We start from the raw sequence: 27,413 nt of genomic DNA, 5'->3' as shown, positions 1-27,413 counted from the left end.
CGGCCTAGACCCTGCCCACCCGCACTCCCACAGGCCGCCGCCGGCTGAGTCCCGCCCCTCCGGGCGGTGCGTCACGGGCAGTGTGGTCTTGGATTGGGCGACCAGGCGGCCCCTCCGTGCATTTCCACGAGTGGAATCGTCGGAGGCGCCAGCCCGCACGCGGATATGCAAATGACACCCTCCTCCTTCAGGGGAGAGCCCTGGTTGGTGGGGAGCGGCCGCGACCACACAGCTGGGAGGGGAGGGGGAGTGTGGAGCAGCGGGCGGGTTCGAGCCGTCGGGTTCGATCTTCCAGTCCCCCCGCCTCGAAGTGGGGGAGCCCCCACGCGGCGGTGAGAGGGGCCGGGGAGGGGGAGGGGGGCGCTGCCCGCAGAGCTCTGCGGGCGGCCACGCTCGTGGGAGCTAGGTGGCCTCGGGACTGCCGCCCGCGCAGGCCGGGGGGACGCCAAGGCGACCCCAGTGGGACAGGGCACCTCTCCCTCGCCGCTCTGCTGGCGGGCAGCGCCCGTCCGCGGCCCCTTCCACCCCCTCCGCCCCTGTCTGGAGGAACGCCGGCGGCCCGCAGCAAGGCCGCCCGCCCGCCCGCCCCGCGGGGCCTCTCTCGGGCGCTCCAGCGGAGCCCTGCGCTGCCGGCAGAGCCGGTCCCGCGGCCTCGAGAGGCGACGCGAGGGAGCGCGACAGCTCTTCCTCCATGTCCGTTCCCTTCCTCAGGGGGGAGACCTGAGGCGCCCCGCGGAGCGGCAGCTCCCAGCCGGCGGTGCAGGAGCGGGCCGGCTGACGGACGTAGCGGCCTAAGGACCCCGCGGCTGCGCCGGAGCAGTTCAAAAGGGGGAGAGAGGTGTGAGGCGGTGGTCGCGGTCCTCCCACCATCCCGCCGCCATGGCCGGCGCGCCCCGCGCGGCTGCGGACCCCCAGGTGCTGGCCTTGGCTGCTCAGCTCACCGAGAGCAGCGAGCAGGACATCCCCCTGCTGCTTCTGCAGTTAAAGGGTAATTAACACCGTTTCTAAAATAAAAGGATAGGGTAGAGAAGTGTAGACAGGCCGCCTTTCTTCTGCCTGCTTAAATATAGGAGGGTTCTCTGAACACTTGTGGCAGGGCTGGTAGCGCTGAGGTTGATAATTCGGGTTTTCCTGGGAGTGGCGTTGGGTGGCATTTGGCTTGGCAATGGTGAGGAGGAGCTGGGGACAAGCTGGAAACGATGTGTTTTCTCCTCAGCTGTCACCCTGTTTGTAACCCCTGCTGATGTGGGCAAGGATCTCGCACTTGCTCAGATCGTGTCCCCGGTGCTTTTATGTGGAGGGTCCGAGTGCTCGCTTCGATTTTTAAGTCTTGACATAGAAGTGCAATTGCAAGCTCCCGTGTGACTCCCCCTGCCTTACCTTTTGCTGCATAGCCACTGCTCACAGGAACGGTAGAAACAAGTTAGGTCCTGTTCTAAACTGGGATGTAATTATAAGGAAGCTATATGTTTCACAGCGGTTGTGGTTTTAGCTGGCCTAGGAAATTCATACAAATGGGCTATATCCCAAGTGATGTATGTTTTACTACTAAATGTGTAACGAGAAAATGTAAAAACCTAAGTGTAGCTATCCTTCCTAATTGTCATATCACCTAACAAATGGATTCTAGCTGTATGAGTGAAAAATGCTGACAAAATACTTTATGCTGATGTTAGCACTTTTAGAATTACCTTAATCCTGGCTCTGTGTACACATACTCCAGTTACGTTTTGGAAAAAGAAGAAAAAAAGGTATCTGGCACATTAGAATCTTATGCTTTTCTGTCTCCCTCCTGCTTTCTTCCCACAGGAATTTTAAATAGTGCCTCCTTGGGATCTGAAGAATCAAAAAAAATTAAGCAAGATATATATGATTATGATCTTACTCGATACTGCCTGCTGGTCCTTAGACAAGACCACTCTCGACTGCGTGGTGGCTGGGCTACTGCTACCCAGCTAGCAGAGATTCTAAGGTAAAAAAATTGCTAGTAAGTTTTATTCTTGTTTTCTTTCTGGCCTTTCATCTTGCCTTTTTTCTTTTCAAGCTGTAATACATTGGCTCCCATCCAGAACAAGGCTTGTTGTTCAGGAAAGGCCAGGGTTAAAGTGCAGGGAGCAGTCAAGAGCAGAGGGGTCAGGCATAGCCTAATTGGTCCCCTTTAATTCATTCGAATTGTGTTTCATTGAGCTGGGTAAACTGGTGGGAACAGTTTTTGTGTTGGCTTTACCTTTTTTTGTGAACAGTACTCATCAGTGTCACAGTTCTTACCCAGTAATTGCTAATGTTGAACTGCAGTTACTTTAAAAAGTTTGTGTACTTAAAATTTCATCTTGCTAAAATCGTCAACCTGATTGACTCATACCTTGGCTTGGCTCTATTTAATATACCCATTTTAAATATCTATTTCCATTTTAAACATAATAGAGGACACAATTCATACAGACTAGATAGCTTGATGTAGTGATATTGTGAGAATGGCATTATTAAATTTAATTCATAGCTAGTAAATAAGACAACTTTAAACTCAAATCCTCAGTGATCTAATCTCAATTTTTGATGTCAGGAAAAATAATAAGTTTTAAATTTTCCCCAACTTGCACTTGATTTTGGCGTAACTATGAAGCAAAATTCTAAGGCATGAAGCAATTAGGCAACTATCTCTTATTTATGCTATATCTGCAGTATGAATTTTTAATGCCAGGAATTTCACTAAGAGATGTGAGATTTATCACCAGAATTGTGTGATACTTAAATCATCCCCTGTAAGCTATTTCAGTTTGCAGAGAAAACTGGAATTTATTTTAGCTATAAAAATGTCATTTTGTAACTAGATGAATCTCGGCTTCGTGCCTGGAATTTGCTTTCCAAGGGCTTTGGTAAGCAAAGCTTTACGCATGTGCATTCACAAAAAGCTAACAAAGCCTATCTAGAAAGCAAAATTCATAAAACTTAAGACTTTTTGGTTGCGCTAGTATCAGTGCGGAGTAGAGAACTGAAAATCTTCCCAGCTGTAAAACATGCAGTTTCTTGTAAAAAGTCTTCCAGAAATGACCAACATGTTTGCAGCAAGTCATATAAGAAAACTGAGGTCTGAAGACCTGATTTCTAGCCCACGTGTATCCCTCAGTTAGGGGAAAGTTGTAGGCAGACTTGCTCAAAACTTTGCAGTAACTAATATTTTTTTTATATCTGTTTTCCTTGCTTGATCTGCACCTCCTTCATCATTGGGCTTCCTTTGATAGGTTTTTGTCTACCTTTCTATTTTGCCTTTTGTTTTTTTCTTTCCTTTATGACCATCGGAGCCCTTCCCTCACATGTGTAACAAGCCTGAACTGATCCTATGAAGCTAAAGGAGAGAATGTGCTTTGGATGTGTTTTAAACCAAGACAGGCTACAATACGCAGTAATATACTTGCTGTCTCCAGCCTGCCAGTGGTTCCCTTTCCTTTTGAGGCAGCTGCCTTGGAGCCAGTCACAGCAGTTAACTGTTGTTAGTGTTGAATTGTCCCATGCCAGTGAAGCATTTCTTCTCCGATGACGTGACATTCATTCAAAGCTGTTCAAACAGGCCCTGAACTATTCAGGTTGATATTTTTTTTTTCTCTCCCCCTCCCCCCATTGCAGTCGTTGCTGTGTAGGACTAGAGGTGAAAGAAGATCCTGAGGAATTTTACAAGACATTTCTTCCTTCAGCTATAGACAACCTGCTGGTTTTGGGAAGACGCTTGCAGGCACGATTTATCCGAGCAATGAAGGTATTCAAATTTCATCCTTAAAAGAGCAGAAAACCTCTGTAAACTTTCCAAGGTTACATACTCTATGAGTAGGATATTATTTTAGGGACACTGTATTATGAAAACTTGTTTTCCAGAAATTACAGTAGTTTTTCTTAAGCCTTGGAGCTTTGAAACTGAAATCTGTGGTTGTGGAGGATTTGGTCCATTACATGTGCAAAGCTAGTTTGTTACCATAGGCTTGTTAGAGAGTTTGGCTACTACTTTTTGCAGTTTTTAAAGGCAGGGGGAAGGAATGCCATTACAAGTAGGTTAGAAGAATTCAAGCAGTATGATAGAAAAAAAAATGCCTTACAACAAAAGGCAGCATCCCAATCATGGTAGTGTCTTTTTAACTTTGCATATAATTAGTTCAGTCTTTGTAATGGCTCTGTTCCCACTGCTTTGTTCAACTTTACAAAAAAGGTTTAGAACGTCTAAGATTTTAAATTGTATTTGTTGAAGTTTGTTTTGCCATACAATTTCTGCCATGAAATTGGCAAAAAAATCTGAAAATACTCACTGCTGCTGAACCTGCACATTGGGAACCCCAAAGGCAGGCTTTGTGATTTTGTGGATGTGAACACTTTCTCACATTTCTCTCCCCCTCTGCAGAGAAGGGTTTTACCCATCTAGGTTCCCTTGTGCTTTTGAAGCATTCTGAGTTCCAGAATCGCAAGAAAAAAACAACAGATTAAACCCACGAATAATTTAAACAACCACCCTCATGGATTCTGAGAGTTTCTTTTTAATATCCCCATTTTTCCCATAGTATCTAATTTCTTGGCTTACTGGCTTTTTGCACTTGGTCAAAGTTTTCCTACAGAGTTTTGTGATGGACAACACAAACACAGTCAATTCTCAGAAAGTATCAGTATAGTAACGTTATTTTGTTAGTTCAATACTTCAGAAGTGCATTTAGTACTTAAGAAGGAAGCTTCCTGAATGACATCCCAGGAGACTCAAGTCTTACCCGCAATATGTAATTTCCCCCACACTTTCTTATTATGTCTCAGCCTACATGCAACTTGAGTCATGCTTGTGGGCAAAGATTTCTTTTGAATGCAAATGCAGTCTACATTATAATTAGTACTTTGGCTTTTAAACTTTGTGGTCTCAGAGGTGACTGGGCACCCAGACTTGGTGCTTGCTCAGTGGAACTCTGGAAATCCCACTCTACCAGTGGAGATTGGTTGGTTGTTCTGCCCTCATTTGCTTTTTGTACAAGTCTTTGAAGTCAAGGGAAGTACCGAAATAGCTTTCAGAAACTGACATATTGCCAAAACACAGGACAGATAATATTACAGCTTAAATTATTACTGTGATTTTGTATCTTTCATTGTCAGTAAGAAGCAAATACAGAGCTGAAGTGTGACTGATGGCTGGGACTTGCAGCACAGATCTAGGAATAGGCTTTCCAGAGTTTCATTTGTGGAGGCTCAATTAATGTGGAAATATCAGGCCAAGTGCTTTATAACATTTGTCAGCGATGTAGTGCTACCAAAAGCTCCTTTGCTGTCTCACACACCAGGATTTTACATTTCCTGTGGCTTGCACCTGCAATACAGTCTCTGGACTGCACATCTGTATGTGCGTTCACATGTTAAAGACCTCGATTATTCCTGGTCATTTTTACCAGTCCAGTGTTACCACAGGCAGGCACATAACAGTCTGTTTGGCAAATGGATCAAACTTCAGCTTCATAGTCATTTGTTGTTTGCTCACAGACCTCAGACTAGGAGGTGCTTCTGAAGCCTCACCATACCAGTTTTTAGGAATCTCTTCCATTTTAACTGTGTCCTTGGCCACTTTGTACCCCTTTTTCCTGTGCTTTAATCTTAAAGAATATATTCCCACTTTATAGATTAAATCTGTGATGCATTTGTATTGAGATATTATTTGTCATCTTAGCCCTCTTAAGCTATCAAATATTTTTTAAGGAGTAAAGAAGACCTCTCGCTCTCTAGTATGATTTCTTAAGGAACGGATGCTTTTTGTAGCATGTTTAGATTTTCTGTATTGATCTCTGGCCTTGAAGGACTCGCAAATTGGTTATTTTTTACTGGTTCCTACAGTTTCATCAACCTCATTTGGGAATTTGATGGAGTTTTGCTCTCCACATCCCTGAAGCATACCAACCTTCTCACTACAGCAAGGTGAAGTCTTCAGTGAAGACACCTGTACATGCTTTTACCTACTTCTCTTTTGTTTAGGATGAAGAAAAACAAGATTTTTTACACTGGTTCCGAACAGTAACTGATGCCATCTGCTGGCTGTTCGGTGGGCATCTTCAACTAGGAGTGTGTGGTAAGGGAAAAGTAAACCCATAAAACACCTGAAAATTTATTTATGGCAACTACAGGTATCAAGAATCACTCTTAAGCTAATTTCTACCTAGTTTTCTAAACTGCAGTAGATGTTATCACTCTTAAAGTAGTCCACTCAACAGAAATAGCAATATCTAAAATGGAAAAGATCGACTAAAGGGAAATACTGAAGAGCTGCCCTTCTAGTCTTTGAGACAAACATTAGAAGTCTTTTCCTGTAATTTCCCTTTGTAATTCTATATCTTAAAAAACCCATATTTTTTTTTTCTGATAAGTTACAGTTGATCTTTTTACCTGTGTGTGATTAACATATGCAGAAATTTGACCAGAGCACATTGCTGGCCCTGAAAAGTGGATGGACTTGAAAACAGATTTCTGAAGTTGTCACCATGCCAGGAAATTTTACAAATGCCTAACAAACTTTACTATACAGTTCTTGCCAAAATAAGCTTTCAATTAAGTTAATGTTAATCACATTGATTTTAAAAAGCAGAATTTGGTTTTGTTTCTAATGTAGACCAAAACCCTAATGATGGTAAGATGCGTAACTAAGAAGACATATGGCCAGAAAAATTACTAAATATATAGACAGTGATACACTAGAATAAAAAAGATCATACTTTAATGACATCAGTGGACTTGCATTAAATAAACCTCGTGTAATAAACTGTCAAGGTTAAAGTCCTTATCTTTTCCGGATATTGTTGCCCTAGTGATAATTCCACTGTTGTAATAAGCAACTGGTACTAGTGCAACATAAAAGGTTTTAAAGCTTTTATTCCATTGCAACACCAGTGCCTGAGGGATATCCAAAGGCAGAAAAAACAGGGCTCAACATGTTTTTTGGCTGTTGAAGTAGTTTCTTATTCCAGTATAAGTGTAAAAATTATAAAAGAGGGAGTTTGTTCCAGAAACAGTATCTGTTTTTTCTTGCTATGGCTTATGTTCCATAATTAAGTTCATTTGTTTTATGGTATTTTCAAGTCTGGTTCTGACTGAGTGATTTCTTGTTTGCTTGTGTTTGTTTTTTTGCAGTACTGCAAAATGATCACTTCCTGCAGTTGTTAATAACAGATGATGTTGAAACGGCAGTTATAACGATGTCTGTTTTACACAATATTTTGAGGGTCAATAGGTTAGTTTTCATATAATTGATTTTTCTGAATTTTATATTTAAAACTCAGTTCATTACTGCTTGGTAAAATAGAACTTTTTTCATATACATATGTGGTGGGGTTTTTTCTTCCTAGTCTTTGTTGTAAAAACAGAAAAAAATAGCTATTTTCTTTATCTTGTTGTTAAATTGAGGGAATGGGAATCAGTTGACTGAAGTAGTAGTACTGCCTGAATCAGATTGCTGGTCCAGCTTGCTGGATGTTGGCTTGCTGAGTGCCTGACATATCTAAAAATAAGTCACTGTTAAAAAACTTACCGTTTGTAATTAACACTTCAATTCTATCCCATCTCCCTTTTTTTTTTTTTTTTTTTTTTTTTTTCCCCTCTCTCTTCTTTTTGAAGTTCTGTCTTGTATCAGGTTGATGAAGAGACCCTTCACTCTGTTTTGGATGAACTTGTTTATAAACTTTCATCTACTACCAATCCTGTCGTGGGAAATGCTGCTACGAAACTGCTATTGTTGGTGGCAAAATTTTGCAAGCAGCTTGTGAAGTTACTCACAGCTCGCTACAAAGGTTTGTAAATATGCATGGTACTAATCAGTCAGCTTCCTCTTAAATTCACTGTAAAAAACCACAAAGATGTCCGATCTCTGTTCAATAGCCCAATACAGATGGAAATTAAAGTGCTGTGGTGTTGATTTTCCTTCTTTTCTGTTAATTTTCATTGTAGTTTAAGGTGCCGCACCTCTTTCTGTTTCCTAGATTTATTTTCTTCTGTGTATTAAGGACTGCATGTGGCAACTTGCCTCTTAAAGCTGCTGTTTGTCACTTCCAGGCAGATGGGCTTTACTTCTTTCTGTGTGATGTTCTGCATCTTTTTTCCTGTGCAGGTTGGATATTGAGAGATTCTAGAAGCAGGGTGCCTTACTGCCGCAGTAAGAGCCATGTGTCAGACATCTGCCAGTGTGCAGATGGCTCACTAATCCATAAACATGAAAGTTTTACTTAAAGCCAACTTCTGACCCTGGCTGTTACAGGCCTGTTCATGTGATAGGTGCTGTCCTGTTACCGGGAGCTGACTGCTTTTGATATCCAAGCGATTGGAATGAACTCTTCCCAGGAATTAATGAAATGAGTTTATTGTTTTGTCTTGATGCTTTAGATGAGGAGGCTCAGCATATGTATCATTTGCTCTATTTTATTCGTTATTTAATGAGGTGTCCCATTTAATGTTTCTGTCTCTAGCCTAGGAGGGAGCTCCAGGAAACCCCCTAGTCCGTCATGCCCATGGACGCTTAAGAGGCTTTGGTGTTTGCCAGGTCTTCTTTTATTCTAAATGTCATTGGTGGTGAAAACTATTTGTGAGCAGGCTCAGTCCTTTAGGGACAAGGACAGTGAGAAGTGGGTATGCTGGACAAAAAGGTCCAGTTCCCTTTTTTGATGCATGTGCTGACTATTTACTAGGCAGTGCCAGCCAGACAAATTTCTGGACCAAATGGGCAGCCTTGCCGTGCTTTTCTGAACAGAACTGAGGGAGAAGGACTTCCTTTTAGTGTGAAATTAAGTATAACATGCCTAAGGCACGTTGTGGATTCTTGTGAAGCTGCTCTGATGGTCTGATCATCCAAGCTATAGAATGCTGGCTTGTCTGAAGAGGTGCAAGTCTCCATTAAAGGACTATCATGTATTTTGCTCTAGAATCACAATATGCCACAGTTATTTAGAGACTCTTCATCTTTCTTCCATACATGTTTCTTGTTTCCACTGAGAAAAAACCTATCACTTTTTTTCCCTCTATTTTTTTGTTTCAAGTTAAGAGTCCTTATATTTTCACTCAGGCTTTGGAATCCTTTAGATAGTTTGATGAATAACAGCAACAAAGAAAGCCTTGCAGCTTTTCTACCATCTGGCCATCTCATTGAAGTAGCTTGGCTTCACAGTGGCTCAGCTGTTGCCAGTATGAGGTACTTCAGTGCGAGCTTTTTGTCAGTAAAGGCAGCCTGGTGGAGGTGAGGACATCACCTGAACCTCATGTCTCCAAGACTAGCACAGTCACTACGTCAGGTTTCCTGGAGGGCCTGGCATTTTTGTCTGCATGGGTTGACACATCAGAGAGGCATGCTTGAGATACCCCCATTAGTAGCTGAAAGCTGCATACGGCTGTGTAGGCTGTACAGAAACTGACAAATGGTTGTGTCAGACCCACAGGACGTCTCTGAGGGAACTGCCCTGTGTAGCCAGGCTACATGCTTTTTGCAAAGCTCAGGCAGCCTTAGGGCACTCCATTTGAAGTCTCACCTGTCTCTTTCCTGAAGTGTTTAATTGTCATTGACTTTCCAAAATGGTGCAAGTATGATAGAATGGAGGTGCGTCTTCTGTTTGCATGAAGGACTTTGTGCTCCATATCCAGACCCGGTATGTATGAGTGTTGTAGTTGTCCAGTGTATGAATATGCTTATGAAGAACGACTTGAAGATGGAAGAGTTACTTGAATCTGCAGTTCTTTGGGAGACTATCCAAACACACGTCTACTTTCGGCCCTTCTTCCTTTTTCTTCCAGCTCCCTGCATACTCTCAAGGCCTAGGATTTATCTGATAAAAAGCCAAAAAGCATTTGTTACTGTCTACTTGTGTCCTGTGTGCAGCACAGGGATTGTGTATGTGTTGTGAGGGGGGCACTAGTGTGCTTTTTAGCTACTGTGGACCTAAAAAGCTGTTTTGTCTCAGGGATTGGATGCACAATGTGCTCACAGACTATGCTATGCAGATAAGACATCAAAGAATTCCAGTTATAAATAAATAAATTGTATTATCAAAAATATGAAAGCAGTGCTAATAAAATCTAGCACTTGCATGGTGCTTTACATCCTTTTAGTACCTGACAATGACTCGCTGATAAGACTCTGAAAGTACATTGATAATTTAACTGCCAGTTTTGTAGACACAATAGATAGTGACTTGGACATACAAGATTACACTCACTCTGTAATGCTTCTCTGTGATAGTTGGAGCACTAGCTATTAATTGATAATATTCTGCATTGAAACTCAAAGATGACTGGTGGTGTTCGGCTCTAGTGTTCCTTTGCATACAGAATCAGATTTGATATTTGACTTGAAAATTGTTACTTTGAAATGCTGAAAAGAAAAATTCGCCTTGGCCGGTATCATGTGCTGCTTCTTTCTCTTTTAGGATTAAAAGGGCTTTTAAGTAAGCAGTGGACTGGCAAAGGGTTTGATGGGGATCTCAGTCAACTCTTGGACCTACTATACTTGGAACAATCCAATGGCAAAGGAGAAATACAGGTGCTGAAGTTTAATGAGACTTTTGTTTGTGGAGCCCTAGTTACATGTGATTTATGTATGTTTGAAATGGATTTACTGTATCACTCTGGCACTTTTCAAAGCCTGTGTTATTTTTTCATTAATGGATTTTTAAATTTCCCATTTATTATTCTTTTTCCCTCCATCATTTTTGAAGACATCATGAAATGGTGAAGTGATGAAGGGACTATGACTCAAAGGATTGACTTTCTGTTGCAGGCTGACCATAGATTTCTGTACAACTGTAGGGGAAAAATAATTGATTTTATTGTGATAACTACAAAACAAAAATAACTGTATCTGCTTTTCTCACATCAGTGTTACAGGTTTAGATCTGTGAATTCTAAGCAGCATTCACACAGAATTAAGGCCTATAGAGGAAATGTTCAGTAAGAATACCTTCTGGGCTGTGTTCCCAATAAACAAAACAATATGTGTTTTATGAATGTCTTAAAATTTTGCATGCAGGTTTCTCAGAGACAATACTTTAAAGGAAATCAGAGTTATGTTTGTAGAGACCTGCTTTAATCTTCAACAGAGCAGGGTCTTTTGTGTTTGGTTTTTTTTTGTTTGTGGGTGTTTTTTAAATCTATTTAAGAATAGAATTGATTTTTTTCCATGTTTGCATTTCAGTGACTTCTGATCATACTACAACTGTAACATTTTTTTTCTGCTGCTAATTCTCCAAACTTGTCTTTCTGTCCTGTCTAGTGTAGGTATTTTGATTGAATCACCACTTGAAGTATCAAGTGCTTTGGTGTTTTAAATACAAATTTCTAACCTTGATTAATGCAGCTAATATGTATTTTATATTTGTGCTGTGGAGTCATTTGTTCACCACAGGGAGCATCAATTCAGATGATTAGGTTAGGTGCCTTTGAAGCAAGTACAGGGTTCATGATAGTAACTGCCTTATGAGACCTTAAATTCCCCAAGCTGTTACAAATACTGAATTTTGATGCATTTGAAAACCGATGGTGTTTGGTCCAATGTTGAGATGGTTCCAGATATGCAAGCAGTAATAAAGGGGTTTTATATGCAGAGAAAATATTCTACCAACTGCTTTATTAATTTCAGAGGCAGCATCAAGCAGCTTGTATAATCCAGGCTATGTGGAGGGGATTTCAGACAAGGAAAAGGCTGAAAAAACTACCCCAGGCAGTGACCACTTTACAGAGAAGCTTCAGGTAAACAGTATGGCTTTGTAAAAAGCACTAAGGAGAAGAATGTAATAAGGTTAGGTTTGGTTTTTCTCAGGTCACAGAGTGACAGGAAAAAATTAGGTCATCTAATTTAATGTCCTTTTTGAAGTAGGGTTAGCCTCAAAGTGGGATCAGCTGCTCAGGGTTGTATCCAGTTCTGGAGGTCTCCAGGGATGGAGATCCCACCACTGCACTTGGTCCCTGTCCTGGTGCTGGATGACTTGCCTTGTGAAGAATTCTTCCATTAGAGCCAGTGGGAGTTTCTTTGTTACAGCTCTGCCTCTTGTCCTATTTCTGTGCACCTCTAAGAGTCTGGCTCTGTCTTCTCTATAACACTTCCTTTAGGTAGTGGAAGACAGAAATCAATTTCCATTCCTTTATGCTAAACAAACCCATCTCATCTCCTGCCCTTGTATATCATACGTTCCATAGCAGCCCTAATTCTTGCTGGACAGCATCTATCCCTCCAGTTTGTCAGTATCTGTCTTTTACTGGGGGGGGGGGGGCAGTAGCGTGACCATTATTCCAGCTGTGCCTTCAAGAGTGTCGAGTAAAGCGAAATAATTATCATCTTTGACCTGCTTTGTCTGCTTTTGCTAGTGCAGCCCACTACACAGCTAGCCTTTGTTACTGCAAGGTTCATGTTCAACTTGTCACCACCAGGAACTCCAGGTACTTTTCATTAGCGCTGCTGTCCAGGTAGTCAGTGCCCAACCTGTACTGGTTCATGAGGTTATCTTGTACCAGGTGCAGAACTTCCCATTTGAACTTCATGTGGTTTCTGTTGACCCATTTTCTGTATTTGTGGAGGTTCCTCTTGAGTGTCAGCCCTGCCCTGTATGGGACACTGTGATGACAGCCTTGATAAAAGTCAAGGAAAATGACATCCACTGCTCTCCCCTTGTCCACAGAGCCGGTCATCTCATCACAGAAGGCAATCAGGCTGGTCAAACATGATTTGCCTGTGATATGTCTATACTGGCTGTTCCCATTCACTTTCCTGTCCTTCCTGGAAATAATTTCCCTGAGGATTTGGTCCCATGTCCCAGGGTGTAAGTTTGGGCTGCCCAAGAGTTCCTTCATCTTGAAGATGCCTTTTTCCAGTCAGCTGTTATTTCTGAAACATAAAGGTAATGTAATGCCAATGTGAGCTGTCTCACTACAGTTTCTTTTAGCAGAAACATCTAAACTGTGATTTTTCCAGCAGTACCAAACTGCTACTTCTGGTGCCAAAAGCTCCAACTGTCCCTTTCCCAGCTGCCAAACTTCTCCATGAAAAAGCTTACTTCTGTGATACTTTTATATGTTTTCTGTGTAAAAAATTTATAGCGTCTGGAGAACTAAAAGCACAGCACACTGTAGCATGGGATTGCACTAAATAGCACTAGAAGGTGATGTACTGATGGTAGAACAGTCAACTGGTTCACAGTTAACTTGACACAAAATTCCACCATAAATTGACTGTGGAGCTGTCCTGGAGTTTCCAATCTGCCTTGCCAGAGTGCTGCAGAAACCAAGGCCCATAGTACTTGTTCAGTGTAGTGTTTGCAAGACCTTGTTCTTCATTAATATTTGAAATCTTTGACTCTCAGAAGTGGAGCCGCTTCAGTGACCTAGAAATTGTATCCTCTGACTTGGAGTACCACAGAAGGAGGAAGCTACATAAATAATACTTGTCCTGCTTGAAGAAGAATTTCAGGAGTAATGTTAGCACGTTAGGCTAAGTCTTTTGAGAAATCTAGTGTGAATTTGATGTAGGTTAAGGGATCTAAATCAAGTTCAGACTCCACAGCAGGTTTTTTCAACCTGGAAAGCTGGCGGTTATGATTTGTCATCTAGAATGTAATTCTTACATTCTGGAAGATTTGCTGGGGCAAGCAGTGTGTGTATTGAGGGCCACTAGCCGCTCCAGCTGAAACACCAAGAATGACATCCTTGTCCCTGTTTTTACTTCACCATACACTTTGAGCCAATATTCCTGCCCTCATCAGGTACCTTGCAAGTACCTTGCAAAAACCATAGCCTGGAAAACTTGGATGATGGGCTTAACATGTAACATTGTAAAGCAGAAGGGAAAGGTGGTGAGGCTGTCAGCAAGCTACTTGACTTTCTTGTGTCATATTTTCAGCATTGTGTTAGTGAGTGCCTCTTAAGTAGTTCGTGAGCCATTTAAATGGACTTTTGAATGTGTTTGTTTAATATTAAGGGAAATGGAAATGTATTAATGTCCTTATAGTTGCATGCTTATGGCTTAGTAAGTCCCCATGTAACTACAGCTCCAGTGTTGGGTTTTTTTCTGTCCAGCTCAAAGCTGCAGTTTAGTGTTATGCTGAAAAATAGTGTTTGGGTTACTGTAAGCGTGACTTTAGAAAAGTTTTCAAGAGTACTTTTTAGTTTTTAACAGTCAGGGTTTGGTTATATTCACAGATTTATTTTAGAACAAGTGTGGCTGAATACTGCTTGAGTTTGAAACTCCAAACTTCACTCGCAGCTGCAGTGGAAGATCTTAAACTCTGTGAGTTATAAACTTCTGAAACTGTGGTTTCAGAAATGTCTTCTCAGTGGGTATTAGAGCCTGTAAGCTGTCCTTGAAGTTAGTTCACTGTTACATAGCTAATTGTACAACTGTTAAAAAAATGACAATAATTTTTATTAATCATGCATCAAAAATGAAGCCATTTTTATGTATATAAAGAGATGATCAGAGGGAGGCTGATCTGTGCCATGAACTGCTGAAGGAAGCTTGGATTATGCTCTGGGTATGTTTTTGCTCTGTTCAGAGGCATTTCCCTGTCACAGCATGGTCTTGTGCAAACAAATGTGACCATTAGGAGGAACAGAGAATGAAGAGGAGCATGTGTTTTGCAGACTACACAGGAAAGAATACATATCAAAGAAACATTTAAATACCTGACAGACACTGTTGGCAGTTTCACAGATTCACATCTGAGAAGTTCATGAAAAGTTCTTGTAGTTTTCCACCTAGTGGAGCTGATAAAAATTTCTAGGGAAAATTATTAATAGTTTTATCAAGAAAATGTCATCATAAGTCCTGTTTGATGCTGTGACATCATTACACTTAGAAGTATAATATGTGCCTACCTGGATTAAAAATGTGAAGATTTACAGAACTTAATTCGTGGAAATGTGTGGGTTGAAAACCTCTAGTTTCCTTGAGACCATTCTGACGTAATCACAGATACCATGATCTGTCTCTGTAGGCAGGTGTGCGGGCACGGTTTACATCTACATTACTGTCATAAAAGGATTAAAGTCTCTCAGGTTGTGGTGGAGGCTGTTCTATCAGTTAGGACCAGATCTTTAAATCCAGTGCATCTTTTTACGCAATAGCTTCCATCCCATCTTTCCCCACTCAGTTACACAGATGGAGGGGAAAGTATGGTTGGTGGGAAAACGGCAGCTTATTTATACTAGCAATGGGGAAACACACAAATAACTCAATAGTACTGTGAGTCTAAAGGTATGTGACATGCAGCAGTACCAAAATTGCTGGACATTAGTTCTAGTCTATGGCCTTTTTTTTCCTCTTTTCTGGCATGCCTTATGCCTGTGCATTGTCCATTTTTTCTCTTTACTAGTGCTTAACGTGCTCCCTTCATTGTCCCTGGAAAAGTGCTAGAGGAGAGCAGAACTCAGGGCAGTGGACCTAGTGGGTGTACTCAGGTCCTGAGTGGGCAAGTGATCGTGCTGCAATAGGAGAAGAGGAAGAGTAACATCACACCTTATTGTGGGGTGAACTCATGAAGTCTGAAGTTAAGCTGCTAATGAGGTCAGGTCCATTGGGACGAGAAGGGATAGTAAAGGGAAGGGGGGTCCTAGCTCACAGCTCCTCATGTTTTGCCGAGACCATGTTGAAGTGGTCTCAGTAATTATAGTAATAATACATCAAAAATTTAGTATTAGTCTCTTTATTGATACATGAATGTATGTATAATGGATATACAGGCTATTACTAGCTTAAACACTCCACGGCCATTAACAGAGTTTTCAGTTGTCTCATCTGTGAAACATCTGCTGGGACTTTTCCAGTGCCAAGCACAGAGAGGCAGCGTCCTAATGTCAAATTACATCTAGTACAGATCAGGAAGAATTTGCAATAAAATTCTTCACTAGTGTCTCTGAACAAAGTCAACGGAGAAAATGTGTCAGTCTGTATTTCCTGGAGAAAAAAAATCCCTCCAAGTTAAGCAGTGAGCCTTAGCAGCCAGCATTCTGATCTAGTCTTGCAGTCAGTACAAAAATAATAGTCTGTATTATGGAAAGCAGGTGCCATGCATGCTGGTGGGTGCACTGGAAAAGGTGTGTACTAGATCAGATGGCTAATCTTGCTTTATCTCCCCGATGATGGATTCAAAATTGTTGTTCTCATTCATGCGGATTGTGAATGTCCCATACAGAGCATCGTTCCCTTCAGGGTCCTTAGAACTTTATCCTAAGTGAAAATATATCCTTTGATTTGATCCCAGATTGAGTGACTGGCTCAGAATTTTTTGTGGCTGTAGATACTGTGGTAATTTGTTAGCTTGCAGATGATTTCTTGTTGCTTGGTGTAGTCTTGCAGCCAACAGCTGGGATGGCAGATTATATTGTGGATTTTCTCCCTCAGTGCTGAACCATTTAACAGAAAGAGAGATAATTTTAAGAAATGTACAACTGAAGCTAATTGTTAATGTATTTGTGTATTGCAGAGCTAAACGAGAACAGGAGTTGCAGCATTTAAAAAAACAGAAGGAAGATGAGGCTTTAAAACTGCAAATGAAACTTCAGAGGCAGAGGGCCATGAGACACTTCCATGAAAGACAGCTGGCCTTACTGGAAACAATCCATGCCAGTATGATTTATATTAAACTGTATCAGAAGTTTAAATTGTCTGGGTCTTCTTAAGAACAGTTTCCCCAAATTTATTTCCTAATCTTGTAGGTTTTTTTGCACTTTAGCCTTACTGTCTTCTCTCCTGACCCAGTTATCTGACAGAGAACGTGCTGATTCTACAGGGGCTCAGAACTGCTGATTAAGATCTGCAGCCTCCAAAATGGTGTAGGAGAAACAGAGACCCAGTTTTCTTGGGTTGCAAAGCTGCTTTGCACCTATGAGTCTCTGAGACATGGCCCACAGCTAGCACACCTTGGATGAAGAAAGGTTTTTCACTGATAGCACCAAGCTTTTTTAGTACTATCTAGTTTTTGAATTAAAAATGTAAATTGTTAAGAGATCTCAACCCACAGTCTCATAACTGGATTTTTGTTGCATTTGTAGGTCAGGTAGATAAGTACATGGAGGGAATGGAGGAGAAATCAGCGTTAACTATCCAGAGATTCTGGCGAGGATATAGAGCAAGAAGAAATTTTCATCAACAGAGACAATCTCTTAAGGAGTATAAAGCAGCTGTGGTCATTCAGAGAGCAGTAAGTATATATACTTTGTTCTAACATTAGATAGGACTTTTTACGATTCCTCAGAAAGCTCTTTATGTTCTCTTAGTGTCAATGTAGCCATAATTTATTAAAAAATTATTCAAGGGATGATAATCTGGAGCCACAAGTTGCTTAGACAAGTTAAACCTTGCATAGGTTACAAAGCCTTACAGTCTTGTAACTAAAATGTAAGAGCTGCCACTTTGAAATCTAAGGTTGGAATTTCGGCATACTACAGATGAGTCAGTAGTTTATGATAAGTGTTCTTACCTGCTATTTAGTATTCATGCTGACCATTGTATGTTGTCTTTTCAGCATCACAGCTAAATTTATGCTTTAGCAGATGCAGTACTGAAACTTTTTTTTCACTGATTGATTACAGACAAAGCGAGAAGACAAATGTCCTGTCTGTGATTGTCATATTCTTATATGTTCTTTACAAAGGCTTGTAAATTCTTGGAAAAACTAAGGAGGAGGAGACCTCTCTCTCCTTGGAAAGAACCCAAGGCACTGACTGATGAGCGGAGACTGGCTCTGCTGCAGAAGGTGGATGACTACATCAAATTGCATCCGGTCTGTTTCTTAGTCATTTCATAATTCTCATTAATGATGCAGCATAAAATACTGTAGGGATGAAATATATTCAGCTTCATAAATTCCAATAAAGATAATCCATGTGAGGTATGCATATATTAACCATGCTTGTTTGACAGCAAGGCACTAGGATATTGGGGATTTTAACCATTAATCTAATTAAAAGGGTCAAAGCAAACTGTATTTAGAAAATTTATATACTTGATGATGGATAGCTTTGGAGAGAGCTGCAGAGGAAGCACAGTTATCAAGTTAACAATTAAGAGCAGATTTTCATTCCTTGTTTAGACAATATTCTCCCCCAAAAAGGATTTAAAATAGCCAGCTCCTAATGGTAATAAACTCTTATTTTCCTCCAGGCTTCCCAAATGTCAGAAGAAAGGAGTAAAGAATTACATATGCAGGCCCAGGAAAAGCTGGCACAGTTCCTGTTGAGGAACAGACTGGATCAGAGAGCAGCACAGCGAAGAGAGACCTTACTGGCTCAGGTCAACACTGATGTGGAGCTGCTAATGAGTATGTGACTGCTCTGGTCATAGTTTTGATAACCATTTGGATTAAACTAATTTAGAAAGAAAATTAGAGGGAACAGTGGCAAAGCCTCATTTAAAAACTGAAATATCTTTCTTCCTTTGCCATATGCCTTGTCTTGAGATTCAGGCTTTGTTAGATGTTATCCAAGTGTTGCAGTTGGTTAAGTATACATACCTGCTTCTCAAGGAGCATCTTACTCATCTGCTAAAAGTACCTCTCTGATACATTCACAAGAAAAGCAACGGCCCTGTAAAAGGCAATAAAATTTCTAAGAAGGGGATCTCACAGAACCTCTTCTTCTACGTTTGTTCTGCTTTGTTCTGTTTTCTTGTGTTGTAAGCAAGCTACTGATTGAGACACTCACCTCTTCCAGATAGAGAGGGAAATCTTTGAGCTATGAGTTCTGAGTCATGTTTTCATTTTCTTTGGCCTCACTTGATTTGAAAGGAATTTGCTATTGTGCTATTTTAATTCCAGACAAGGAACCCAGAGTGAAAGAGTGAGAATAGCGAACTGCAGCCACCAGAGAGCACCCAAGCCGGACAAAATCCAGCAAGTTACTGAATTCTATTGTTTTCCTGTCACATGCTGTGTCACTGCAGCTCAATGCTCCCTGAACAGGCAAATCAGCAGCACACTCTTAGACTCTGCTGGGTCCCCCAGGCAGGGAATACACAGTGCTGCTGTGCCAGAGCAGTGGAAGCACTATGTTGATGTCACCCTGTGCCAGGAACAGTAGCCAGGAGCTACCTAGCAGTAGTGACCAGGAGCTCCTCTCTCTCTCTTAGATCATAGTTTCACAAGAAGTCATTTTGGTGGATGACACCACTGCATCTGAATGAAGTAGTCCTGCTTTCCTGCCTTATTCTCCCTCCCCCATTATGTATTTATTTTCTCAGATTAGGCATATTTTGGATCGCTTCTCCAATCAGGTTTATCATGCAGCCATAAAACTGTAACGCCAGCATGGGAAAAGGAGTGACCTAGGAGAGTGGGAAGTGGGAGGGTGGTGCTCCTTCTTTTCTTGTTCGAAATACTTGTAAAACCGCAAACAACACGCAGAAAACTCTTTCTCTTTCTTCTTACAGATGCTCCAAGGTTAGCAGAGACCACAGAAAAAGATCTTGATGTCTTTGTGAGTCGATCAGTCCCTGTAGCTACCAAGGCAAGACAATCCCACAACACTATGCTGAAATACACTCACTGCCCATGGTGGAAGAAGCTTGGAGATGAGTTTACAGAGGATGATGTCATTCCTGATGATGCCCTAAATGCAGAACTGGGGACTTTATTTATTGGTGGAAGGAAATCCATTTAGGTAACCAGCAGAAAAATTTCTTACTCAACCAGACTCATGCCTTGCACTATGCATTCATTTGTGTGTGTTTTTAAGGAAGGAAAACATTTGAATTTGAAGACAAAGCACTGAAAAAAACCAAAGCTTTCTTTTAGTGCATTTTGCTTGTCTTATTAAGGATCTCCTGCTGTGCATCAACAGTTAGATCCTATTGATTGTGCTGTTACAAATAGGATTTAAATACTGTGGTTGTAAATGAAGATATTTTGTAATTTGTGTCACTTTAAGAGTAAGTTCATAAACTTTGGCTTTTCAATTCTCATTCGCACACACATGCATAAAGAATCATGCTATTGTAGAAGCTTGGGCTTTTATAGCAAAATGTTTTATCAGGTGATGTGCTTTGAGATAAAGAAGTGTTCAGAAAGACACCAGTAAGAAAGAAGTTAAGCAAGCACTAGGCAGGCTGCGTGCTCACGGAAGGGTGAAACGGCTAACTCCAGTTAACTTAAAGCTCATCTAGTTCCACTCCCATTGCCATGGGCAGGGACACCTTCCACTAGACCAGGTTGCTCAAAGTCCCATCCAGCCTGGCCGGGGGGATTGATAAAAAATCTGCCTGTGCTCCAGAGTCCCTTACTGCTGCTCCCAGGGCTCTGTAATCCTTCTTGATACTTCTCAGACTGCTGCTCCTGGCTGTATCACTGGTGCCCACGTGAAACAACAGCAGCAGATCAGTCAGTGGGCTGTACAAGACTTAGCAGTCTCTCAGTGACATCCCTGATACAAGCCCCTGGTAAGCAACGTGCCTCTCTGAAGAGCGCGTCAGGGCAGCAAATGGGTGACTCTGTACCCCGCAGAAGAGACTTGCCTGCTGCTGTCACCTGTGGCCTTTTCTTAATTGTGCTGGTTGTTACATGGGGAGCAGATCGAGCTGCCTTGCTCAGCTCCAGCATCTCTCCTGATGTAATGGGTCTTTCCTCCAGCCAGCAGAGTGGTGAAGTAGTTCTGCAAGGATACCTCATGTTTTGGGGAAAGCTTCTTCCTCCTGCTGGTCCTTGCTGTTGCAAGCTTCCATTCTTCTGCATTATTGCCCCCCCTCCCTTTTGTGTGTGCCAGTGGGGGAGTTTTTGACTGTCTGGCCGTGGGTCCACTGCAGACTGTGTTCAGAACGAGCTGTCCCTGATGTTATGCAGCCTCCTCGCTGCCTCCTGTAGCTCAGCCACCTGCTGCAGCAGGTCCTTCACCTGGGCACACCTTTTGTAAGCAGGTCTGCTGCCTGCCCCAGGGGAAAGGTCGAGGTCTGAGGTCTGCAGCAGCTTCTTCCTTCAGGAGCTCCATCTACGTGGAAGCATCGGCCACCACCGAGGTAGATGGTGCAGACCCCCAAGCCGAAGCTGCGGCCTTGGCTCTCAGAGCAGTGCCCACCGTTCTGCCTTGAGGGTCAGATAGGATTAGTGCCTTTGACCTGTGCAGCTGGTCAGTTGCTGGATTATGTGTACTTCAAGTCTCCCCACTCAGCAGTGGAATGACCCTCCTTCGAAGAAGCACCTTCCCTGCACACCCTCCCGTGCCAGCTGCTGCACCAGGTGCCACGCCATGCCCTGTTTGCCCATCCTGTTCACAGCGCTTCCTAGGGCTGCCTCTTTCCCTTAAAACATGCAGTTCTTGCCGCAGCCAGTGCAGTGCATTGTAACATGGGCACAGTCCAAACTGTTAAATGGGATTGTAGCCTCAGTGACCATCTGGACCACCATCTCTCTCTTCTTAAACCATGCAGGTGCTGTTTAATCCAGAAAAGTCTCCAGCACAAGGGCCTCTGCAGTCGTCGTGACCCAGTACACAGTAAAAACCTATAGTCGGGGGCCAAAGGCTGCTGCTTACTGATGGGCCCAGGAAGCAGGGAGAATTCAAGGCTGCAGCTAGTGCTGTAGATGCCTGCGCTATGTTTTAGGTGAGAAGCCCAGAGAGCTGAAAGAATTAGATCTTACCTCACTGCAGAGGAGGAAAATGTGATTTCTGCCAGTTGTATGTGGGCAGCAATACTGGTTCAGCATGTTTGTTTTCAGTTCTCTCTAGAAGGTTTTGAGTTTTAATTTTAGCAGAGATGAATGGAAAACAAATAAATAGAAAGAGTGGGCAGAAGCCCAAGCCCATTCAAATGCAGCTGATACACTGAAATTAATAACTGGACAGCTGCCAAGAGGAAGAGCCATGCTCTATGTTAATTTTTTTTAACAGAGCTGTGATTTGGAAGGCACTGAATTGGCTCTCAGTTCCTTTCTTGGAGATTTAACTGGTGGAAGAAGCAATTCAGAATTTGCCAGGGCACTTGCTTGTGTCTGTTGAGTTACGTACTGTTGTGCACAGCCCTGCTATTAGTTTTAGGGCGTGCCCGTAAACGAGACAGGTGCCCTACAGCCACCAGGGTGGAGAGGCTGGGGGCAGTCCCCAGGCACTCCAGGGGATGGAAACTACCCCCCAGCAGCTGCTTAGCTCTGGCACTGGAAAAGGCCCAATGTCTCTGGATGAGCCGCAGCAAGCCATGAGTTCTCTGTGCGCATCATAGTCCCCTCTGCTGTGCAGCCACTGACCCCAACTATTTTGAGACAGCAGCCTCTGCTGTTATGTTTATTCCTGATCACTCTCATTATAACAGCTCTTTAGCGCAGGGGGATGCTCACAAAGGTGCTTTGCTTAATGTACTTTATGTAAAGAGATGAGCCCCCTGGCCAGTGTTAAATACCAAATGAATTGTAGAGGCATCTTACCAAAAAGCCATTTATTGTAATGGCCTCTGCCACTCACTGCCATTGGAGTGGATAATGAACTCCCCCTTTGCAATATGCAATTTGCTGGATAATGGGGTTTGTTAAGTGGACAGAGATGCTGGTGGAAGGTGCGATCTTGCTGGAAGAATTCAAATTGCTGGGTCATTTACCAGCCCAGCAGCACAAATTCCCCTGCCCCGCCACTGCCCTGATAAATAAAATTGCGCCTTCTTAGTTTGTGCTTGTCACCAGGACATCTCGCTCCTCTCCATTTTACAGACCGGGGAAACGGAGGCAAAAGAGCCATGAGGAAACATGCCTGCAGCCATCTAGAACTGCATAGCTTGTCAGTTGTTCCCGTTACTGTCCCGGGTAGATCAAGCCAGAAAGAAGCCACTGCAGCACGCCAGGGCAGAACTGGGACATGGTTTCGGATGCCAGTTGCTGTGGCCAGCTTGGAGCCTGGGCCAGCAAAAGAGATCCCTGGGTTCCCCTGCTGCGCCCCTTTGCTCATGGGTGGGAGCGATCTGGCATAGCTTGGCTCATCCTCTTTTCAAGTCCTCCTGCACCACATGCAGGACATGTCACTGGTTATTTATTTCACTGCAGCTCCTTCTCAAATAAAATACTCCTGTCTGAATCATAGAATAGTTTGGGTTGGAAAGGACCTTAAAGATCATCTAGTTCCATCCCCCCTGCCATGGCAGGGACACCTTCCACTAGACCAGGTTGCTCAAAGCCCCATCCAGCCTGGCCATGAACACTGCCAGGGATGGGGCATCCACAGCTTCTCTGGGCAACCTGTTCCAGCATCTTGCCACCCTCATAACGAAGGGTTTCTCCCTTATATCTAATCTAAGTCTACCCTTTTCAGTTTAAAGCTGTTCCCCCTTGTCCTCTCACTACATGTCCTTGTAAAAAGTCCTTCTCTGAATAATGGGAACAGATGTAGACAGCTGACCAGAAGCCACGTCCAGCCTGCTACCAGGCGAACAGTCCTGTCTGGGTTATATGATCACCCAAAAAAAGACTAGGCGAGGCCATGAGCTGGGATGGGTCCAGTCCTGCTCCTGCAGTCCACAGGCATGGCCAGAAAGCTGGGAGCTTGGGCAACACAGGTGGTCCAGCCAGGTAGGAGAAGGGGCAGAATGTGGTGATGTCCAGCAGGTCTGGGCTGTGCCACTTTGGATAGATAGCAAGCAGCCCTGCTCCAGCAGCCTGAAGACAGAGCCTGCTCATCCCAGAGGAAGCGTTGGGGTGCCCTTCCCCACTGGTGGAGCGAAAAACCTGAGGGGGCATGCTGTGACATGAAGAGGGGCGGAGGTGAAGCTGGAGCTGCAAAGGCAGCAGCGCTCAGGTTATTAAATATGGGCACCGTCTAAGCTGGCCTATGGGGGCGATTTAGCTGAATTGCAGGTTTCTGTTGCTGTGATAAATTGGACCAATTTGTCATGTGGTTTTGTTTCTTCCCTCCCTTAAGTAAAGCTATACAGGAGCGTTATTGCTACAGCTTCAGCAGTAACAAACAACCTGGAAAACAAAATCCTCTGATGGATATGGATAAAAAAGAAGGGACAGCGACTGTTCTGCCAAAAGTGCCACCAGAGTCATGGAGCAGGAAGAAGGCAGCAAAAGGAACAGAAAAAAAGATCACTCAGCCCTTTCAGAGCCGGAGACAAAGCAGTGTCCTCTGCTGGCTCCTGCAATTGAGGAAAATTCCTATTTATGCAGACAGATACTTTTTTTCCCCAGCTTTAGCTGTAACTGGACTCTGCAAACAGGATGCTCACCTCCAGCAGAGACACAGGCGTGTGCTTGAGACTGCGCTGCTGAGTCCAAGGGCGTCTCCTGGCCTTTCAGACTGGCTGTAACAGGAGCTCTGAGCTGAGGACAGGAGATAACTGCGATGCTATTTCACCTCTCGTCTCTGAGTCTTCTACTGCTGATTTCCATGGGAGCAGAATCGGGTACAAATATCTGCTCTCCACTGCAGAGTATCACATACAGCAAGTACAAGGAGAAATGAAAGCTTTCTTCAAGTAGTGGAGTTGGGGCTATTTATAAATTGGCACACATCAGAAAAGGAGGCAGCTCTTTGTAGTGGAGCTGCAAAGATGATCGCAATAGGTCTCCAAGTTCTCCTTACCATCCTTCTTTATAGCACAGTAACAGCGGGGCATCCTCCAGGCATCCTGGAGTACCGTGAAGAACCAAAATAATTTGTTTACTAAATAAGTGATACACGGGCCCAGATTTACCAAGGGGAACTAAAGAGCAGGTGCCTCCCGTCCCCTCTCCGCTGCCTTCCCTGAACCTGCAGGCAGGGCTGGGTTCACTCTGCTGCCGCCTTAGGACCGAATGACAAAGTTGGCAGGTGAGGACCAAGGTCAGGACACCGTAACTCTGGCAATTTTCCCCAGCTGTGCTGGAGAACTCCTCTGTGACCTTGAGCACGTTCTGTCTCTGCCTCTGGCTTTTCCTCTCTCAGATGAGGCTTACTGAGGAGGTTTTGTATGTTGCATTTGTAATTTGTTTTAACCGCCTTCAGTGGAGGATGCTGTGTGAGCCCGGTGCCACTGAAATCCCTTTCTACTAAGGTGAAATGGGAGTTTGACAGGCCCCAGAAAGAAAAAAAACGTTTGTATGGTCAGATGTTGAACACAGGAAAAGCTTAGGGTTGCCATGCTATTTATTTCTCTCCGCATTCAGCTTTTCTCTGCAGGGTTTAGTTTTTCTCTGTTTAATGATGTCCTTGAACAGAAACAATGTCTTTGCCTATGCTTGATCACTTAGTAAAACCAAGAAAGCGAGCAATTCTGATCAGGAAAACCTCATTTAACATGTCTCACCAATACAGAACCTGCCTGTTTGGAACAAGATGAACACACACGCATACAAGATGGATAATAAGACCCAGCTCAATCTAGCATTACATGATAGAGCCAGTGAACTGCAACACTTAAGCCTACAAACAACGACAGCAACCGCTAAGTTTGCCAAATCCTCAGTATCTGACAGGGAAGAGGCTTTCACGCTGGCACTCCTACCCCTAAAATGAATAGCAAATTAAAATAAAACAGTTGCAAGTGCAGGATACAACTCATTTCTGTGCTCAGGAACAGGGACAGACGGAGGTTTTACCATCACTCGGGCTTCATTCCCTGAGCAGCTCTGCTGGCCGCAGCGAGGTGCCATCCCGCGTGGAAGCCCGCGGGGCTGATGGGGGCAGGCAGTGGCCAGAGTCACCCGGGCCACGCTGGCTTTAGGACAACAGCAGCCTGGACCTGCTGCTAAGGGCAGCCGAGGGGCAGCCTAGACCGGCTGCCGGCCGTGGGAAACGAGGAATCCCAGGCACCGTAGGAGGGAGCCGAGAGCCAGCCCGCGCCCGGCCGGGATCCGCCAGACACGCTAGGCAAGGCGGGCGGCGGGGGAGCGGGGGGGCGCGCGGCCGCCGCGCCGAGCCGAGCCGAGCCGAGCCGAGCCGCCTCCCGCGCTCCGTCCCGGCCGCGGCGGGTCAGGCCGGGGGCCCGCTGGCCTTGGCGAGGGACCGGCCGTGCCGCCGCCCTCCGCCCTCCTCAGCCCGCCAAAGCCGAGCGCCCCGCGGCCGGGGGGCCGCCCGCTGCCGGCGCCCGCCTCAGGCCCCGCGGGGACACCCGGCCCGGCCCCCCGCCGCCCCCCTTCCCCGCCCCCCCCCTCGGGCGGCGCGCGGCGGGCGGGGCCCCGCGGCCGTTCGCGGTGGCCGTTACCCCACCCGCGCCGCACGCGCCGCCGCGCGCCCGCCGTTGCCGTGGCGACGGGCTAAGCCGGGGCCTGGCTGCGGCTCGGCGGTGCGCGGAGGGGGCGGACGGGCGGCGGCGGCGGGCCGGCGGCTGGGCTCGGCGCGGCGCTGCCCTGCCGGGGCATGCACAACAAAGGCGGGAGGCGACGCGTCCCGGGCGGGCTCTGCAGGTAGGTGGGCGCGGGCGGCGGGCGGGTCCCTCTCGGCAGCCGCTCCCGCAGGGCGCCTGCCCTCCGCCGTGCTGCCGGGGCCGCGCTCCTCGCGGGGCAGCGCGCCCCGGCCCCGGCCCACGCCGCACCTTGCGGGCGCGGGGCTGCAACAAAGGCAAATGGCTGCGCGCCGGGGAGGGCTGCGGGGCCGGCGGTGGCCTCCCCGCCTCTGCCCGGCTCTGCCCCTCTCGGGCGGCAGGCCGGGCGCAGCCGTTCCGGTATTTCTCCGTTCGTGGGTCTCGTTCCCCGGGTCCCCCTGCGGGCCCGGGCGGGACCTTGGGGCGCAGCAGCTCCGCGCCCAGCCCGGGAGCGTTGCGGGAGCGCTGCGGGAGCGGGGGGGACGCTCACGCTTCCCGCACCCTTGCGCACCTTCCCCGGCTGGCACCTGCTCGTCGCTGCGGGACCCGCGGGCCCCCCGCCCTGCACTCGCCCGCTCCCTGCCCGCAGCGCTCCGCGGTGGCTCCCGCCGGCGCAGCCCGCTCTGCTCCCCGCAAACCGTTCTGCCGGGCTGCGGGGGCTGCCCCCGCTGCGCAGGGTTTCGGGTCAGCCCCCCCGGCTTTCCCTCTCCGGGTCCTAGAACAGCAGCCGCAGAGGCAACTTCGCAAACCGCCAGGTTAGAGCCTTTCAGGTGCCACGGGGCTTTTGTCCTGTGCGGGGTGGGATGTTGTGCGCTGGTACGGCATTAGCCCGAGTTTAATTGCTGTAAGGGCTGGCTGAGCAGCACCTAGCTCTTTGCATCTGCGGGGTGCAAATGAGGCATTTCTTATTCGTTTCCATGTGATTCATAACGTTTTCAACTCCAGGATGCTTTTTCCCAAATTCATAATAGGTTTTGATACCTGAGCTATTAGCAAGGGCATTTGTCTGAATCCATAGGCGTAGAAGTTTCACTGCATTATTGAAAATAGTAGCTACAACAGAATTCCCTGGAGGGATATGTATAAAACCCGCTCCTACTATTTTTATTTACACTGCAGCAAGGCAGTGCTGGGTGCATCTGCACTTTTGCTTTCTCTCATTTCTCAGTCATTGTGGCACTGAAAAGCTTTATAA

At 45.1% G+C, this 27,413-nt stretch overlaps 2 protein-coding genes across 11 annotated transcripts in view; both read left to right on the top strand.

Moving 5' to 3' along the window:
• Positions 1-84: 84 nt before the first annotated feature.
• IQCB1 (IQ motif containing B1) lies at positions 85-21,499 on the top strand. Of its 7 annotated transcripts, none has more exons than XM_080399774.1 (14): positions 85-203; positions 712-988; positions 1,810-1,972; positions 3,625-3,754; positions 5,986-6,079; positions 7,135-7,234; positions 7,618-7,790; positions 10,410-10,522; positions 11,618-11,727; positions 16,452-16,594; positions 17,020-17,168; positions 17,622-17,750; positions 18,131-18,287; positions 19,394-19,904. In XM_080399774.1, the coding sequence occupies exons 2-14, from the start codon at positions 880-882 to the stop codon at positions 19,621-19,623; spliced, it is 1,800 nt and encodes a 599-aa protein (XP_080255900.1). In that variant the 5' UTR covers positions 85-203; positions 712-879; the 3' UTR covers positions 19,624-19,904. The 7 variants fall into 7 exon arrangements, 6 of the variants coding, with proteins under 6 accessions (XP_080255900.1, XP_080255899.1, XP_080255902.1 ...); XM_080399773.1 differs by lacking the exon at positions 85-203 and adding an exon at positions 220-332; XR_013930078.1 differs by lacking the exon at positions 85-203 and adding an exon at positions 18,783-18,861 and having other exon boundaries at positions 344-988; positions 19,394-19,530.
• LOC308068696 (uncharacterized protein) overlaps positions 21,428-27,413 on the top strand; it is a 58,859-nt gene continuing 52,873 nt past the window's right edge. For all 4 annotated transcript variants that reach the window (XR_013930077.1, XM_080399740.1, XM_080399739.1 and 1 more), the window contains exons 1-2: positions 21,428-21,556; positions 23,854-26,321. Coding sequence is in view for 1 of the 4 variants with exons in the window: in XM_080399740.1 (XP_080255866.1) it covers positions 26,275-26,321 (47 nt within the window). In the remaining 3 variants the exon portion in view is untranslated. The remainder of the gene's footprint in view (positions 21,557-23,853; positions 26,322-27,413) is intronic.

Source organism: Falco punctatus (genome assembly GCF_963210335.1).
Source record: "Falco punctatus genome assembly, chromosome: 8".
NCBI classification, from domain to species: domain Eukaryota; kingdom Metazoa; phylum Chordata; class Aves; order Falconiformes; family Falconidae; genus Falco; species Falco punctatus.
Note: the sequence above shows the minus strand (reverse complement) of the source record. Positions and strands in the feature narration are given on the sequence as shown.

Coding starts and splice junctions, on each gene's coding strand:
- IQCB1 (XM_080399775.1), top strand. CDS start 880: ATGGCCGGCGCGCCCCGCGCGGCTGCGGACCCCCAGGTGCTGGCCTTG. Junction 1,973..3,624: donor CAGCTAGCAGAGATTCTAAG/GTAAAAAAATTG, acceptor CCCCCATTGCAG/TCGTTGCTGTGTAGGACTAG. Junction 7,235..7,617: donor AATATTTTGAGGGTCAATAG/GTTAGTTTTCAT, acceptor TTCTTTTTGAAG/TTCTGTCTTGTATCAGGTTG.